This window comes from Entelurus aequoreus, linkage group LG14 (assembly GCF_033978785.1).
Source record: "Entelurus aequoreus isolate RoL-2023_Sb linkage group LG14, RoL_Eaeq_v1.1, whole genome shotgun sequence".
NCBI lineage: Eukaryota > Metazoa > Chordata > Actinopteri > Syngnathiformes > Syngnathidae > Entelurus > Entelurus aequoreus.
The window spans coordinates 46,240,070-46,257,452 of record NC_084744.1 but is presented as its reverse complement, the minus strand read 5'-3'; the positions used below and the strand labels follow the sequence as shown (position 1 = coordinate 46,257,452).

The window sequence follows — 17,383 nt, the reverse complement described above, 5'->3', positions numbered from 1 at the left end:
CGTGTCCCTCACATTGTTCAGAGACACTTCCTGTTTCCTGTTTGCTGGTGTCCTAAAGCGCGAGTGACTTGATGAAACGAATCTTGCTTCATAATTTCTGGTTTATTCCGACAAAAAAATAGAAATTTTTATTGAACGCATTTTATATTGATATCGAGTATGTGTCTATCGGGATATATATTGATATTACTGTTATCCCGATACCAATATCTTGGTACCGGTACCAAAATAATTTCGATACTTTTCGGTACTTTTGTAAATAAAGGGGACCACAAAAAATTGCATTATTGGCTTTATTTGAACAAAAAAATCTTACGGTACATCAAACACATGTTTCTTATTGCAGTTAGGTCCTTAAATAAAATAGTGAACATACAAGACAACTTGTCTTTTATTAGTAAGTAAGCAAACAAAGGCTCCTAATTTAGCTGCTGATGTATGCAGTAACATATTGTGTCATTTTCTATTTTGTTATTTTGTCAAAATTATTAAGGACAAGTGGTAAAAAAATAATTATTAATCTACTTGTTCATTTACTGTTAATATCTGCTTACTTTCTCTTTTAAAATGTTCTATCTACACTTCTGTTAAAATGTAATAATCACTTATTCTTCTGTTGTTTGGATACTTTACATTAGTTTTGGATGATACCACAAATTTGGGTATCAATCTGATACCAAGTCGTTACAGGATCATACATTGGTCATATTCAAAGTCCTCATGTGTCCAGGGACATATTTCCTGAGTTTATAAACATTAATATAAATAAAAAATAAAAAACGAAAGAAGATGTTGTGATGCCAAATAATATCGACGTAATCATAGTAGTATCGACTAGATACGCTACTGTACTTGGTATCATTACAGTGGATGTTAGGTGTAGCTCCACCATCGGCGTTTGTTTACATTTTAACGCCGGTGAGCTACGGTGTGTAGTGAAGCATGTTCAGCTATTCCTCGTCCTGCAGGGATGATACTTGTAAGAAACTTACTTTATTTGTCGCCATGGAGGTGAGGATTAGTGATTTAGAAGTAGCTAAAACACTGCCGACTGGGGCTGGACTTTAGCCACTAGCTAGCTAGCCATGTCTTTAAGCACCTCTTCCGGTGGGCGTTTCAGTGTTATAACTTTACCTTTAGCGTTAGTTTTTAAGCCAAAATGCGTCCGTTCTCCCTTTTCTGTCTACACACTGTGTCTGCTGGTTAGTACTCCGTGTGTGTGCACTGCCGAACATGCTCGTCTGCTCGTAAACCAGCAATGACACGACATGACGACGACTGGGAGGGATGGCGGACCTGTACTTTTCAGAGGCGGTATAGTACCGAATATGATTCATTAGTATCGCGGTACTATACTAATACCGGTATACCGTACAACCCTAATTGATATTGTATTATTGGCTCAGCCCTAGGCAACATTTTGTTCTCTGAAGGGAGGCTCACTGTGCCACATTTTGAAATATGGATCTCACAACCCCTCCTTTCATTACTCGTCAACAATACCTCTAGATACTTCACTCCACCACCTGAGGCAGGACTTCTGTCTCCATGCTCTTTTAGTTTGTAAGTTCTGAACAAGTCCTCAATATCTTAGGGAGTTCCCCGAGCTAACTTCATTTGGAGGGCTGTGCGGCACTCCCACCTGGCCCTTTCCTCTCACCTGAGGGAGTGTTCAGACTCCACCTGATTGACGTGAACGTGCAAAACCAAGGAGGAAGGGCTAAAGCAACGGGGAAGGGAAAGTATTCAAATTGAGCCTTAGATATAGTGTGTCACTGCTGATGCTGTACGGATCCATCTATTGATCTCACGAGCCATCCGTTCCTCACTTGTCGACCCCAAGGTACTTCAACTACTTCATCTGAGGCAGGACAGTCCATCGGGTACAATCCACTTTTTTCTGATTGAGAACCCTTTGATCCGGATGTGTTGATTTTTAATCCAGCATCTTCAAACTAGTGTTACCTTAACACCCGAGTACCTCAAATTACAAGTATTTTAAGATGCAAGCTTTGTTGGATTTTTTTATGCTTTATCTCGGCAGCATTATTTAAGTAACAAACCTCCATGCCGCTAGAGGCGTAGTAAATGTCAAATAAACGCTGTCAATCCGCACCAAATCATCTGGTTTTCCTCGCTAGCATTAATTTACAGTTACAGATCGACATATTTTTTTCCAATATTAGGTATTATAAAAGTGAGTGTGAAGGACAGTGCTTAGATTAAAAAGCAGATGATGATCCAGGGTTTCTGAAACCCAGCTTCAAATCTACATGTGGTGGTGGGGGCAAGGCTAGGGGCGTGGTCAATGTGACGTCATCACATAATTTGCATAATTCTTGATGATGCATATATATTTTAATGCTAAAAATAATTTACATACATTTAAAAATAAATCTATGTTGTTAGTGATTGGTATAAATATTTTTGTTCAATCGTTTTGCTCTATTTGCAAAACCGGGCTGTGCGCGTTCCCGCCGCTAGAGAGCCGCCACCCCATCGCCCACACCAGCCGGGGCCTCGTCTTACCGCCGATGTCCCAGACACTCGTTTGCGTCTTGCTTATGGTTGATCAAAGTTTATCAGTGGCCACATTTTCTGCGCATCATTAGTCAATCATGTTGACATAATATAGGCTAATATCCATTCATACAATATATTACTTTAATTTGTTTCCACGTAAAAAAACAAACACATTTTTTATGTGTGGCGGCTTCAATTTAGCCGTGATGCCGCGCTACAATCAGATACATATGGATTAAGATTAAGGGGAAACCTTGTGATCATTGAATGAAAGAAGTAAACACTATCATGACTGACTGTGCGGCCAACTAACCAATTAAACGTGTAAGTTGAGATACCACTGTACTTCAAGACACACCAAGTGTCACAACAGACTGGAAGTCTCTGCAGAGAGTGGTGAGGACGGCGGAAAAGATCATCAGGACTCCTCTTCCTCCTATCCAGGAAATCGCAAAAAGCCGCTGCCTGACCAGGGCTCAGAAAATCTGCAGAGACTCCTCCCACCCCCACCAAGGACTGTTTTCACTGCTGGTGTCAAGGTGTGTTGTTGACCAACCCCAAGATGCAGAGATGGCGGCAGGCATTGTGCGAGAAAACATGATTTAATGTCCAAAAATATAAAGAAAAAATACAAACCAGGAACTATAGGAACAGGAAACAGGATGCCAGGAAAACAGGAACTGGAAGACGAGGAACAAAAAGACAGCAAGCTACAAACATGTACAATAGATAGCTTACTGCTACCGCTTACAGCTACACTGACATCGGCAAGTAGGAATGACAATAATCCAGCAGTGACTGGAGGGCAGGGCAGGTATAAATAGCAGCTGGCTGATTGACACCAGGTGTGGCCAGGTGACAATCAGCCACAGCTGAGGGGACAGCACTCAGAGACAAACAGGAAACTGAACCAAAATAAGAGTGCTGACAGGAACTAAAGACAGGAAACAAAGACAAACGCAGAGGAAAAGTAAGACATAGCCAGACTGTCAGGGACAAGCCTGACAGCTGGACTCTAGAAAGAGGTTCCGCAGCCTCCGTAGCAGGACCTCCAGGTTCTGTAACAGCTTCTTCCCTCAGGCCATAAGACTCTTGAACGCATCATAATGATCCCCTCAATTCCCCTCAAAAATGGACTAAGTCGCTGGAATATAAAGACAATATAACATACATCCATAAACATGGATGCATATGCAAAAGTGCAATATATTTATCTGTACAGTAATGTATTTATTTAAAGTAATTAGTATTTAAAGGCCTACTGAAACCCACTACTACCGACCACGCAGTCTGATAGTTTATATATCAATGATGAAATCTTAACATTGCAACACATGCCAATACGGCCGGGTTAACTTATAAAGTGCAATTTTAAATTTCCTGGGAAATATTCGGCTGAAACGTCTCGGTATGATGACGTATGTGCGTGACGTAGTCAGTTAAACGGAAGTATTGGTACCCCGTAGAATCCTACACAAAAAGCTCTGTTTTCATTTCATAATTCCACAGTATTCTGGACATCTGTGTTGGTGAATCTTTTGCAATTTGTTTAATGAACAATGAAGGCTGCAAAGAAGAACGTTGTAGGTGGGATCGGTGTATTAGCGGCGGCGGCGGACTACAGCAACACAACCGGAGGACTTTGTTGGAGAGCAGACGTGCTAGCCGGTAACCTCACCTTGACTTCCTACGTCTCCGGGCCGCCAACCGCATCTGTGATCGGGTGAAGTCCTTCGTCGCACCGTCGATCGCTGGAACGCAGGTGAGCACGGGTGTTGATGAGCAGATGAAGGCTGGCTGGCGTAGGTGGAGAGCTAATGTTTTTAGCATAGCTCTGTGAGGTCCGGTTGCTAAGCTAGCTTCATTGGCGTCATTAGCACAGCATTGTTAACCTTCGCCAGCCTGGAAAGCATTAACCGTGTATTTACATGTCCACGGTTTAATAGTATTGTTGATTTTCTATCTATCCTTCCAGTCAGGGGTTTATTTCTTTTGTTTCTATATGCAGTTAAAGCACGATGCTATCACGCTAGCTCATAGCTAAAGTGTTTCACCGATGTATTGTCGTGGAGATAAAAGTCACTGTGAATGTCCATTTCGCGTTCTCGACTCTCATTTTCAAGAGGATATAGTATCCGAGGTGGTTTGAAATACAAATCCGTGATCCACAATAGAAAAAGGAGAGAGTGTGGAATCCAATGAGCTAGCTTGTACCTAAGTTACGGTCAGAGCGAAAAAAGATATGTCTTGAACTGCACTCTAACGTTCCTCATCCACGAATCTTTCATCCTCGCTCAAATTAATGGGGAAATCGTCGCTTTCTCGGTCCGAATCGCTCTCACTTCTGGCCGCCATCACTGTAAACAATAGGGAACTTTGCGGAAATGAGCTCCTCCTTCCGGTAGGGGCAAGGCTTTTTTTTGTCAGATACCAAAAGTTGCCATCTTTATCGTCGTTTTTCTATACTAAATCCTTTCAGCAAAAATATGGCAATATAGCGAAATGATCAAGTATGACACATAGAATAGATCTGCTATCCCCGTTTAAATAAAACAATTTCATTTCAGTAGGCCTTTAAGTCTCTTAAGTCTAAGTCTAACTTGATTATCCACATTTTGAAAACAATCCTCACGCTAACAAACTGGATGCCCTCTTTACTTTGGCTGCATCTGTTTAAAACTAAAAAAACTTGAAAGATGATGAACAGAACCGGTGACATAGTGTTGACATAGGGACTAGGCACATTCCAACGTCTACCGGCAGCAATTCAAGCTAAGTTCTTGCCCTGGCTTTGAAGTAGTCGCCAGTCAATCACAGTGCACGCATCGGCAAACAACCATTCATCCACACCTATGCAAAATTTTGAGTCCTTAACAAAATCCAATGATTGATTGTTTGACAGTTAATTCAAAATATCTCAAAAGAGGAGGCTGTTCTAGATACTGTTCAGATATCTCAGCAAAGCAACAGGCTGGCTTTCTTTTGTGAGGATTCGTATCCTAATTCTTAACAATGGAAGGAGCTATTTGGGTCAAATGTAAGCTCATTCATCTCCTACTGCTGGGATACTCGTTTGGTCACATGATCATTGTGCAATTCATGTCGAATTACTGCAATAGACCTTCCCCACAGGAGCGCTTTGATTCAGTTTATTATGCAGTGTCTGTCTAAATGTGAGAAATAAACTAGACACTTGTATACCACATTGTATCGCTCCTAGGGTCTGTACCAATGAACTGTAAACCCTGTCATTTAAAATTATAATACAAATAACTTTGCGGACAGTGCAAAAGACGTCTATCGTTTCTACTGAAAAATATTGCAACAGCCTTGTCATTTTTTTAAGCACCTGTGTGCCGGACATTTTCCACAGCTTTGCAGGATTTCTAAAACGCTGGCAATAACGTTTTTATGCTGGAGGGCAACCTTCTGGCCTAGTTGTGTCAGTCAGTCTTGTCACTCTGAATAGATAGGACTAAAGTAGAAATGCTGTCTGTTCCAGTGGCATCTTTCACTAGCTTTCACTCCCATTGTCATTCTGTATTCAGAATCATTCACTAAGGTGCCGATTTGTGTTCATCTCAATTGTCACCACTGATGGGCATCTTATCAACTATCCAAGAACATGTTGGTACTGATGTCAATACTAGTTTTTCATTCTCCTCTTTCTTTATGAAGCATATTTTCAGACATCTCAAGTGATGCTTGTTGGGTTACTAAGAGAATGCCCAACCTTTAAAACTACATTTCCAATTGAGTTCTGTTAAATAAATCAATTAAACTAGATTTTTAAAATCCTTTACATCAGCAAGCGCTGAACTAAAGTGATGGACAACAGTGCAAGAAAGAAACATTATAAAATAAAAGCACAAAATAATCAAAATAAGAAAATACAAACAATAGAAAATTAAGTAAAAAATGACTGTAATCATAGGAACCAAATGCAGCTTTGAATTAGTAGGTCTTAAGTTTAGTTTTAAACAAATCCAAATTTAAGATTGTCCAGAGTCTAGCACCAGCTTTCGGCCCATTGTTTGTATTTGAGCTTTGAAACCTCAAGTTGCTGTTGGTTGGCAGTCCGGAGAGCTCGATGGTTGTTTAATAGCTCACACTAATAAGATGGAGCAGTACCATGAACTGCCCTAAAAACAAACATTTAACATTTGAAATCCACTCCAAAACGGGCTGAAAGCCAGTGCAGAGAGCACAGAACTGGAGTGATTTGGCCCTGTCGTCGAGTGTTAAGAATATCTCAAACTCATAAGACCTTTATTACTTTCACAAGCAATATTTCAAGGAACTTTTCAACATTCTTAACAGCCATACAAGTGTAAAAGGAGGTCAACTACCCGTGGTGTAAAAAGCTTGAACTAAAACAGAAAGTCTTAATGACATTAACAAATAAGAAACGTGTAAAAAGACTCCTTGTATTGCATGTGCATTTTGTTATTTATTGGAATGCATTAAAAACCCAGAGGCTGTCATTTCAAATACATGGGTATGTTGTACATTAAATCAGGGGTTGTCAAAATGTGGCACAAGTAACCGCCCTCATGAGAACATAATACAATTGGGGCCTCACCTACTTCTGGAAAAACTAATTTTCTTGGGCATATTTTTTAGTTTTCTGCTGACCTATGCTCTCACCATGAGAATTAAAAAGTCTAATAATTCAGCCTTCGTCATAACTGAATTGGCCACAGAGGCTTCAAAAACGTTTTTCTATATTTTTATCAAACTGCTATGTCTGAGGTCTTGGCACATCCCAAAGCATTACTTTGCTATTATTATTTTGTTTTGCAGTTGAAGTAAATTTTTTAAAAAGCAGAGAACTCCAATTTTTAAAGAAGATGACTGTGTAAAAACATGTACGCCTAACACGCAGAATTACCCAGCACATTTGAACGCCTGATCATGTCAGTAATGAATGCCAGCAACCTACTATATTAGCGAGGGAGCACACAATATAGGGGCAAAACTAATATGGAGTTGTACATCATTCTGTGTGAGTTATTTGAATAAATAAACTGCCCACGCGTACATAATAAAGATGATTAAAGGATTCCCTGGCTGGAATCAGTTTATAGTGTCCCTACTCTAAAGAACCACTATCCATTCTTCACAGATAGTCCACAATGCGTGGGATTCTATGTTGGGCTCCCATTCAACGGATAATACATGGGCAAATGGATGATAACCGAGACATATTTTTGGCAATCATTTTAGTCAATAACAGAATTATACAAAAACTGGGACATGCAAAAACTGAGGTACCTCTGTATTCTCCTCTGCTGTATGAGCATTTGATACTCATGTACTAATCACTGGCTTTGTCTTTTTGTCTGACTAGCTGTAAAACTAAGGTATACCCTGACAACTTGCCAAACACCAGCATAGTCATCGTGTTCCACAATGAGGCATGGAGCACATTGCTGCGGACAGTCCATAGTGTCATCACCCGCTCTCCTAGGCACTTGCTTGTGGAAATTCTACTGGTGGATGACTTCAGTGAGAGAGGTTGGTGAATGACCCTGTACTCAACCATGTCAAATAAGTGACCAAGCCCAGATAACAAGACAGAGAACACTTAATCAATTAAGGGTTTTACTCTAATGGTATTATTCTCTCCAGCATGGCAGTATTTACTCTTGGACATATACAGTACTGTAACTGCGTTGTTAAATGTATAATTTCATGCAAAATGTATGTTTTAACAGTAATATGTTTCCTAGGAGCTTGTTTTGAACACCAAACATGAGAACTATTGATCATTTCTCCCATTTAATTTGTTAGTCCACTTCTGAGAGAAGAGGTGCTTAGACCAGAGGTCTTTAACGTTTCTCAAAACAAAGGACCGCCAAACTGACGGAAAGACGGAGCTTCGAACCCTCTACTTCTATATCTAATTTAAAATTGGGTTTTAGTATGAAATTAAAACTCTCCTAAAATACCTTAATATTGAGCAGTAATATGTTCAAATAATTTAGCGTTGTGCGACTAATAGCTGGCTGGCAACCAGCAGGCTAATCGCTAACTGGCAACTCGGGCAGTTAATCTAGCTGGCAACTAGCATGCTAATCGCTAGCTGGCTACTAGTTTATTAATCCCCAGCAGTTTGGGCTGGTAATTGCTAGATGACAACCAGTGCAATAATCACTAGCTATCTTAAATGCTAACATGAATATAATATACTTATTGATCTTCATATTCACTGCAACTACACTACAGTGAGTTGGATCAATGTTAATGTGTAGTTAAATACATTTAAATTTGTGGAAAAATTACATGGGGAATATTAAGAAATATTATATAGAAATATTTTTTCTAAGTCTAATCAAAGATTTCACGGCCCCCCTGCAGTACCTTTGCGGAGCCTTAGGGGTCACAATCTTCCTGTTGAAGACCTCTGGTTTAGACAGTTGAAGTTTCTGGTTTTAAATATGCACTATCATAAAGGAAAAACCTATTTCCTCCTGGAGGACAGCTTTGTAAAAAAAAATAAAAAATTGGTTCGCTTAACACCTTAAAATAAAGCCTTGAGCTCTGCTTAATATACTGAATGTCTGTACGCTAAAGACTTTAGAGATTTAAGTTTGATCATTTTTTTTTTTTTCAGCGAAAAACTAACCTTAACTGCACTTTTTCTGTTGCGATTAATCTATACCGTCATTAAAGCCCTCTAAAAACATCTTAAAACCTCCACCATTTACATGCTGTAAATATGTATGTAAAGTAGTAACGGGCACATTCTTAATTACACGTAATATTTACAGTATTTTGCTCATTTTAAGCATTACCCAAACTTTTTTCTGCATGGGTGCATTGATTTTACAAAGCGCATAGCAACAAATACTACTTCTGTCAGCAACAACAGGAAAGAGAGCACTTTCTGGATTTGTTACTACTAATAACAGACCTCGTGAAAGCTTTGGAGCGTTCTCATGTAGCACTATTGCTTAACGTTTCAAATGCGAACCTAAAACGGTGACTTACAATGTCCACTTTCACTGGGGTGCCGACAAATGAGATGGTTGTATCTTTCAGCTCTTGTGAGCTTTTTAAGACGGCAAATTTAAAACAATCCTTACTCCTCAGATACAAAATTCTTTCTAGCGATTATGTCGGGTTTTATGCTGTGTTTCATATGTTTAGAGCCAAGTTGAGAGCCATATATGCAGTATCTAGTTCAGGGGTGTCCAAAGTGCGGCCCGGGGGCCATTTGCGGCCCGCAGCTAATTGTCTACCGGCCCGCCACACATTCTGGAAATGCTATTGCAAAAATAAAACAAAAACATTAAAAAAAGTGGAATGAGGTGAGATCTAACTAGAAAAAGTTGCAATGTTGACACAAAGCTGCCATGCAGGCTGTTTTTTTTCTTTTGTCTATCTTTATTTTTATTTGTTTGCCATTGCTAAAAAAAATAAAATAAATCAATGTTATAATGAATTATTGACCTATTCAAGGCTCCAATTATTTCAAATATTTCACTTTAAAATGTTTTTTGTGGAAAATATTGCATATATTGTGTGGTTGCTATACAAAAACATCAATGTTTTATTTGACAAAAGAACATAAAACAAACAAAATAATAGTTCAAAAGTAAAATCGACAGTTATTTCTGAAGTTGATCTCGTAACTTAAGTGTTGAAAGTAAATAAAACCTAATACAAATGTATCACTTTATGAGTGAGGCACCTTTTGGATCCCAAATATATTTATTGGGATTTTATTTATCTTTTCACTGTGATTACTCAAAAATAATAATGAATTAAAATCAATGGTGTCCTGCATTATTGATCTTTTAAAGGCTATAATTACTTCACATCAAACGTTGCTTTCTGAATGTTTTGGGCAGTGGGGGAAATACTGCATATTTTTAGTTTTATTATAATAAACAAAGTTGTCTTTGACAGAAAAGGCATACAACTTTTAATAAACTTTTAACTTTATATCAACCTGAAGTTGATATACTGTAGAGATGTACTGTAAGCATTAAATACAATTTTTTAAATAATAATTTGACTTGTTTTTGACATTTTAATGACTTAGGGTTGGGGAGGGGGGCGGGGTTTGGTGGTAGCGGTGGGTGTATATTGTAGCTTACCGGAAGAGTTAGTGCTGCAAGGGGTTCTGGGTATTTTTTCTGTTGTGTTTATGTTGTGTTACGGTGCGGATGTTCTCCCGAAATGTGTTTGTCATTCTTGTTTGGTGTGGGTTCACAGTGTGGCACATATTTGTAACAGTGTTAAAGTAGTTTATACGGGCACCCTCAGTGTGACCTGTATGGCTGTTGATCAAGTGTGCCTTGCATTCACTTATGTGTGTGTAAAAGCCGCATATATCATGTGAATGGGCCGGCACGTTGTTTGTATGGAGGAAAAGCAGACGTGACGACAGGTTGTAGAGGACGCTAAAGGCAGTGCCTTTTAGGCACGCCCCCAATAATGTTGTCCGGGTGGAAATCGTGAGAAATTCGGGAGAATGGTTGACCCGGAAGATTTTTGGGAGGGTCACTGAAATTCGGGAGTCTCCCGGGAAAATCGGGAGGTTGAAACCGATACTGATAATTTCCGATATTACATTTTAAAGCATTTATCTCTAATTTCAATGGTTGGAATCTGCACTTTTGCATGATATACCAGTTACTATGGTAATCCAATTAGTTACTATGGTAATATAAGTCACAGCTGTGTGGGTGGCCAGTGTTTCCACAGAGTGTTTCCAGAGCGGCCAGATTTTTACAACAAAGTTCTAAAGCTTAGTGACATATCAGATGTTTCAGATGGTAGGTGTTGGGTTTTTTTTACCCTTCGCATTCATATTTCGCTGTGTGTGTTGCATTTTTGTTGCGTTTCGCTTGATTGTAAAATATGTCGATCGAGAGGGTGTGTGACGTTCATATATTGTCAATATTCAGTGTTTTATCGTTTATAGTAAATATTGTGAATCCCACATTCTTTATTTTAATGTACATTCTGGGTGTCTCATTCAGAAAAAAAAGTATGTGTATGTATATATATATATGTATACATATGTGTGTATATGTGTATATATATATATATATATATATATATATATATATATATATATATATATATATATATATATATATATATATATATATATATATATATACACACACATATACACACATATGTATACATATATATATATATATATATATATATATATATATATATATGTATTAGGGGTGTGGGAAAAAATCGATTCAAATTCGAACCGCAATTCTCAAGTTGTGCGATTCAGAATCGATTCTCATTTAAAAAAAATCGATTTATTTTATTTTATTTATTTATTTTTTAAATTTAAAACATTTTTTTTTTTTTTTTTTTTTGGGAAATTAATCAATCCAAAAAAACAATACACAGCAATACCATAACAATGCAATCCAATTCCAAAACCAAACCCGACCCAGCAACACTCAGAACTGCAATAAACAGAGCAATTGAGAGGAGACAAACACGACACAGAACAAACCAAAAGTAGTGAAACTAAATTTAATTAATAATATCAACAACAGTATCAATATTAGTTACAATTTCAACATAGCAGTGATTAAAAATCCCTCATTGATATTATCATTAGACATTTATAAAAAATTAAAAAAAAAGAACAATAGTGTCACAGTGGCTTACACTTGCATCGCATCTCATAAGCTTGACAACACACTGTGTCCAATATTTTCACAAAGATAAAATAAGTCATATTTTTGTTTCATTTAATAGTTAAAACAAATTTACATTATTGCAATCAGTTGATAAAACATTGTCCTTTACAATTATAAAAGCTTTTTACAAAAATCTACTACTCTGCTTGCATGTCAGCAGACTGGGGTAGATCCTGCTGAAATCCTATGTATTAAATGAATAGAGAATTGTTTTGAATCGGGAAAAAAATCGTTTTTGAATCGAGAATCGTGTTGAATTGAAAAAAAAAAATCGATTTTGAATCGAATCGTGACCCCAAGAATCGATATTGAATCGAATCGTGGGACACCCAAAGATTCACAGCCCTAATGTGTATACATAGATAGATAGATAGATATAACGACCCCCAGACACATTTTTTTCTCTAAATTTGGCCCCCCGAGTCAAAATAATTGCCCAGGCATGGTCTAAATGCTCAAAAACATATTTAAAATTGTTAGAAAATATATTATGAGAGGTTTAAGATGGACAATACAATATGAGATTAAAAAAATAGCCTTCTGTAGTTGACTAAGGGATTCATTTCTTGCTTAGTTAAGTTTATTTTGCTGTAATTCAGATTTCTTAGGTAAAAAGTTGGAGGATTATGCGCAAACACTGGATGTACCAGTAAAAATCCTAAGGATGGAGCAGCGTACAGGTCTCATCCGAGCTAGATTGAGGGGAGCGGCTGCCACGAGGGGACAGGTCATCACTTTCCTGGACGCCCACTGTGAATGTACTGTCGGGTGGTTGGAACCCCTGCTGGTCCGCATCAAAGAGGACAGGTGGGAGACATATTGACAAATCAAATATTGTAAGGAACTAAGTTTGACCTTTTATGAACTGCCTCTTCAATCTCTCACATTGTTTAACAAATAATATATTTTACTTTAGTGGCTGGTTGTTTTGGTTGACGTTTTTTCACAATGTTTACATGAATACAAACTGTAATTACTAGTGATGTGCGATACCACTGATTTTCTTTCCGATCCGATACTGAGTAAAATTTGGGCTGGTATCAGTGATACCAATCCAATACCGATAATTTGTGCAAATATACTAAATGTGTCTGCAAAAATGTAAAAAGTTGTGTGTTTTCAAATAACAATTATAGCTACAAAACAACGGTAAAAATCAGAATGTAATGAGAAAAAGCTGACATCTTTAAACTAATAATAATAATAATATACATAGTCAGCTATAACACATAATTTTGTCTTTAAATATAGATACCTGTTTTTAGAATAGTATCTAATTTTTTTAAATGGTCCCCCAAACTTGACTTTCCAGTAAGCGGCCCTTGGTGGAAAAAGTTTAGACACCCCTGATCTAAAACATTACAAGTGCTCAAAATAAAATGTACTTTAAATATAAACAAAGTTTAGTTAGATAGTTGTGGCAGCACGGTGGCAGAGGGGTTAGTGCGTCTGCCTCACAATACGAAGGTCCTGAGTAGTCGTGAGTTCAATCCCGGCCTCAGGATCTTTCTGTGTGGAGTTTGCATGTTCTCCCCGTGACTGCGTGGGTTCCCTCCGGGTACTCCGGCTTCCTCCCACCTCCAAAGACATGCACCTGGGGATAGGTTGATTGGCAACACTAAATTGGCCCTAGTGTGTGAATGTGAGTGTGAATGTTGTCTGTCTATCTGTGTTGGCCCTGCGATGAGGTGGCGACTTGTCCAGGGTGTACCCCGCCTTCCGCCCGATTGTAGCTGAGATAGGCTCCAGCGCCCCCCGCGACCCCGAAGGGAATAAGCGGTTGAAAATGGATGGATGGATGGATAGTTAGATAGTTAATAAAAAAATAAAATCCTATTTTTGAATGATTTAATTTGAATAGTTACAATAACAAAAATAAACACTGTTAAATATGTAACTGAATACAGGCAGATTTTTTTATACACTAGGTTATGCAGTTACACAACCATATTATTATTACCATTATTACTATTATTTCAATTATTTTTATTCTATACTTACATGGGGAAAAAATAAACAGTAAAAATGTAAGTTTAAGTCGGTTCGCAGCTGAGTGTGAAGTGACTGGGATGAGAATCATCACCTCCCAGTCCGAGTCCATGGTTCTCGCCCGGAAAAAGGTGGAGTGCCATCTCCGGGTTGCGGAGGAGACCCTGCCCCAAGTGGAGGAGTTCAAGTACCTCGGAGTCTTGTTCACGAGTGAGGGAATAGTGGATCGTGAGATCGACAGGCGGATCGGTGCGGCGTCTTCAGTAATGCGGACGCTGTATCGATCCGTTTTGGTGAAGAAGGAGCTGAGCCGGAAGGCAAAGCTCTCAATTTACCGGTCGATCTACGTTCCCATCCTCACCTATGGTCATGAGCTTTGGGTTATGACCGAAAGGACAAGATCACTGGTACAAGCGGCCGAAATTGGTTTCCTCCACCGGGTGGCGGGGCTCTCCCTTAGAGATAGGGTGAGAAGCTCTGCCATCCGGGGGGAGCTCAAAGTAAATCCGCTGCTCCTCCACATCGAGAAGAGCCAGATGAGGTGGTTCGGGCATCTGCTCAGGATGCCACCCGAACGCCTCCCTAGGGAGGTGTTTTGGGCACGTCCGACCAGTAGGAAGCCATGGGGAAGACCCAGGACATGTTGGGTAGACTATGTCTCCCGGCTGGCCTGGAATCGCCTCGGGATCCCCCGGGAAGAGCTGGACGAAGTGGCTGGGGAGAGGGAAGTCTGGGCTTCCCTGCTTAGGCTGCTGCCCCCGCGACCCGACTTCGGATAAGCGGAAGAAGATGGATGGATGGATAAAAATTTAAGAATAAAAGAGCAAAAATAATTGGTATAAAATGATAAAAATCTGAAATGTTGGAAATCATTATTAATATTGATAATATACTTATAATACTAAGCTAACACAATATTTGTTTTTAGCATTTAAAAAAAAAATATATATATCAATATGGCCCTTGCATTCTTTGACTTTTCAGTATGCAGCCCTTGGTGGAATGTTTGGACACCCCTGAACTAAAGTATCAGAAGTATTGATTATTTAATTTTAGAGACGAGAAGGACAAAAATAGATGGATGGATATTAGAGTATAATGTTCTGGTATCGGCGGTATCGATATTTAAGTATCGATCCGCACATCACTAGTAATTACTGTGAGTCTATTTACGCTTAGTGATTATGTGTTTTTTTTGTTTCAGGACAGCAGTAGTGTGTCCCATCATTGACGTCATCAGTGACGAGTCCTTCGAATACCTGGCCGGCTCTGATATGACCTACGGGGGATTTAACTGGAAGCTGAATTTTCGCTGGTACCCTGTTCCTCAGCGGGAGATGGATCGGCGCAAGGGCGACAGAACACTTCCTGTCAGGTAAACAAAATAGTTCTTCTTTCATTTAAAAGCTTGGGATAAATGACTGACTTCGCTTTTGGGAGAAATGGTCTGAACAGAGACCGAGAGGGAGTGAGGTTGCACAAAAAGGGTTTACCACAGTTAATTTCATCCCCACAGTAACACTCATAAAATAGAAAAACAAACTGTCACTTATGATGCAAGCATAAAAGGACAATGTTGTTTTTACACATTTATATGAGCACAATATTTATGGGGGAACTATGATGAATTTATGATTTATGCATGTTGTTACAATGCCAAAACTTCAAATCATCATGCATTTTGGCATAAGCTTACATGCAGTTTTGGATACCTCTGTTCACTGGGTTTTGCAGTCTGGCTATGTACTGACGTCACAGCGAGACAACATCCCTTATTTAGACATTAAGTAAATGTGTCAGGAGGTCCCCCCCTCTGCTTCAGGGTATGAGAAAACACAAAAAAAAGTTAAGATAAAGTATTATATTCATTTAATCTTTACATGCGCATAACACCAATGTGCGACATGCAGTAACATAATCACTGGTAAAAGTAGCTGTTTTTAATGCAGAGTCTGGTGATATACATTACACCATCATATTATTTGCATTATTGACTGTGGATGCAAAATAAGGGAAATCGGAAGTGAGACTTTTAAAGTAAAAGTTTTCAAAAAGAGTCCATCCATAAACTTGCACAAGCAGGAAGGATTCTTAACAGGGAGCGCCCAATATATTTGTGGCGGTACAAACTTATCTGTGGCGTACCACCACAAATAAATGAATGTATGGGAGACAATGAATTGGTTGTTGTTTAATTCTATGTTATTCTCCAGAACCCCCACCATGGCAGGAGGGCTGTTCTCTATAGACAAAACATACTTTGAAGAAATAGGAAGCTACGATCCAGGGATGGATATCTGGGGTGGAGAGAACTTAGAGATGTCGTTCAGAGTGAGTGACAGCACGTTTTACCATTTTCATACACACTTCATTTAAATCCACATATTAGTTGGTGCCCAGCCCGAAGAAGGTGGTGTTTGTAGACCAGTGTTTTTCAAACTTTTTTGAGGCAAGGCACATTTTTTTCGTGAAAAAATCCAGAGGCACACCACCAGCAGAAAATGTTAAAAAATGAAACTCCACCAGGTCGTTGTGCCTTATTTTGAGTTTGTTGGTGTTTTCCTGTGTGTAATACTTTAGTTCCTGTCTTGCGCTGTTATTTTGGTGGCCCTTCCTGTTCTGTTGGTGCTTTCTTGTGGCAGTTTCATGTCTTCCTTTGAGTGCTATTCCACGCACTTGCTTTGCGTTAGCAAGCAAGGCTATTTACGTTGTTGCTATCCTTCTTTGTGTGTACATTGTTGATTGTCATGTCATGTACGGATGTACTTTGTGGACGCCGTAAGTTTTTGCTGTCGTCCAGCATTCTGTTTCTGTTTACTTTGTAGCCAGTTCAGTTTTACTTTTGTTTTGCATAGCCATTGCCTTTTCCTTGCCCTTTCCTTTTTGTTCCTTTTTGTTCATTTTTGGTTTAAGCATCACATACCTTTTTACCTGCACACTGCTTCCATCTGTGGTCTGCATATTGGGATCACAACAAACCATCCTCGTCTCACCCGACACATTCCGACTTTTACAAAGCAATTAACTACCTGCTGCCACCTACTGACATGGAGTATTACGTGGTTACCCTGACGAGTTTTACACAGCACAGACACTAAGCAACGGCACATTATTTGCAGATTATAATTATTGATTTGCAAAAATTATTTTTTGGACCAATTAGGTGAAATTGCATAATTGCC

General features: G+C 38.9%; 1 protein-coding gene across 8 annotated transcripts in view; it reads left to right on the top strand.

The window, feature by feature from the left end:
- The window catches only part of galnt13 (UDP-N-acetyl-alpha-D-galactosamine:polypeptide N-acetylgalactosaminyltransferase 13), a 128,202-nt gene that overhangs the window by 34,099 nt on the left and 76,720 nt on the right, over nt 1-17,383 (top strand). For 7 of the 8 annotated variants that reach the window (XM_062069988.1, XM_062069986.1, XM_062069984.1 and 4 more), the window contains exons 4-7: nt 7,874-8,040; nt 12,812-13,019; nt 15,406-15,576; nt 16,415-16,532. In XM_062069988.1, coding sequence (XP_061925972.1) covers nt 7,874-8,040; nt 12,812-13,019; nt 15,406-15,576; nt 16,415-16,532 — 664 coding nt within the window. Of the gene's footprint in view, nt 1-2,967; nt 3,063-7,873; nt 8,041-12,811; nt 13,020-15,405; nt 15,577-16,414; nt 16,533-17,383 lie in introns of all 8 variants that reach the window. The other variant, XM_062069990.1, reaches the window with a different exon arrangement.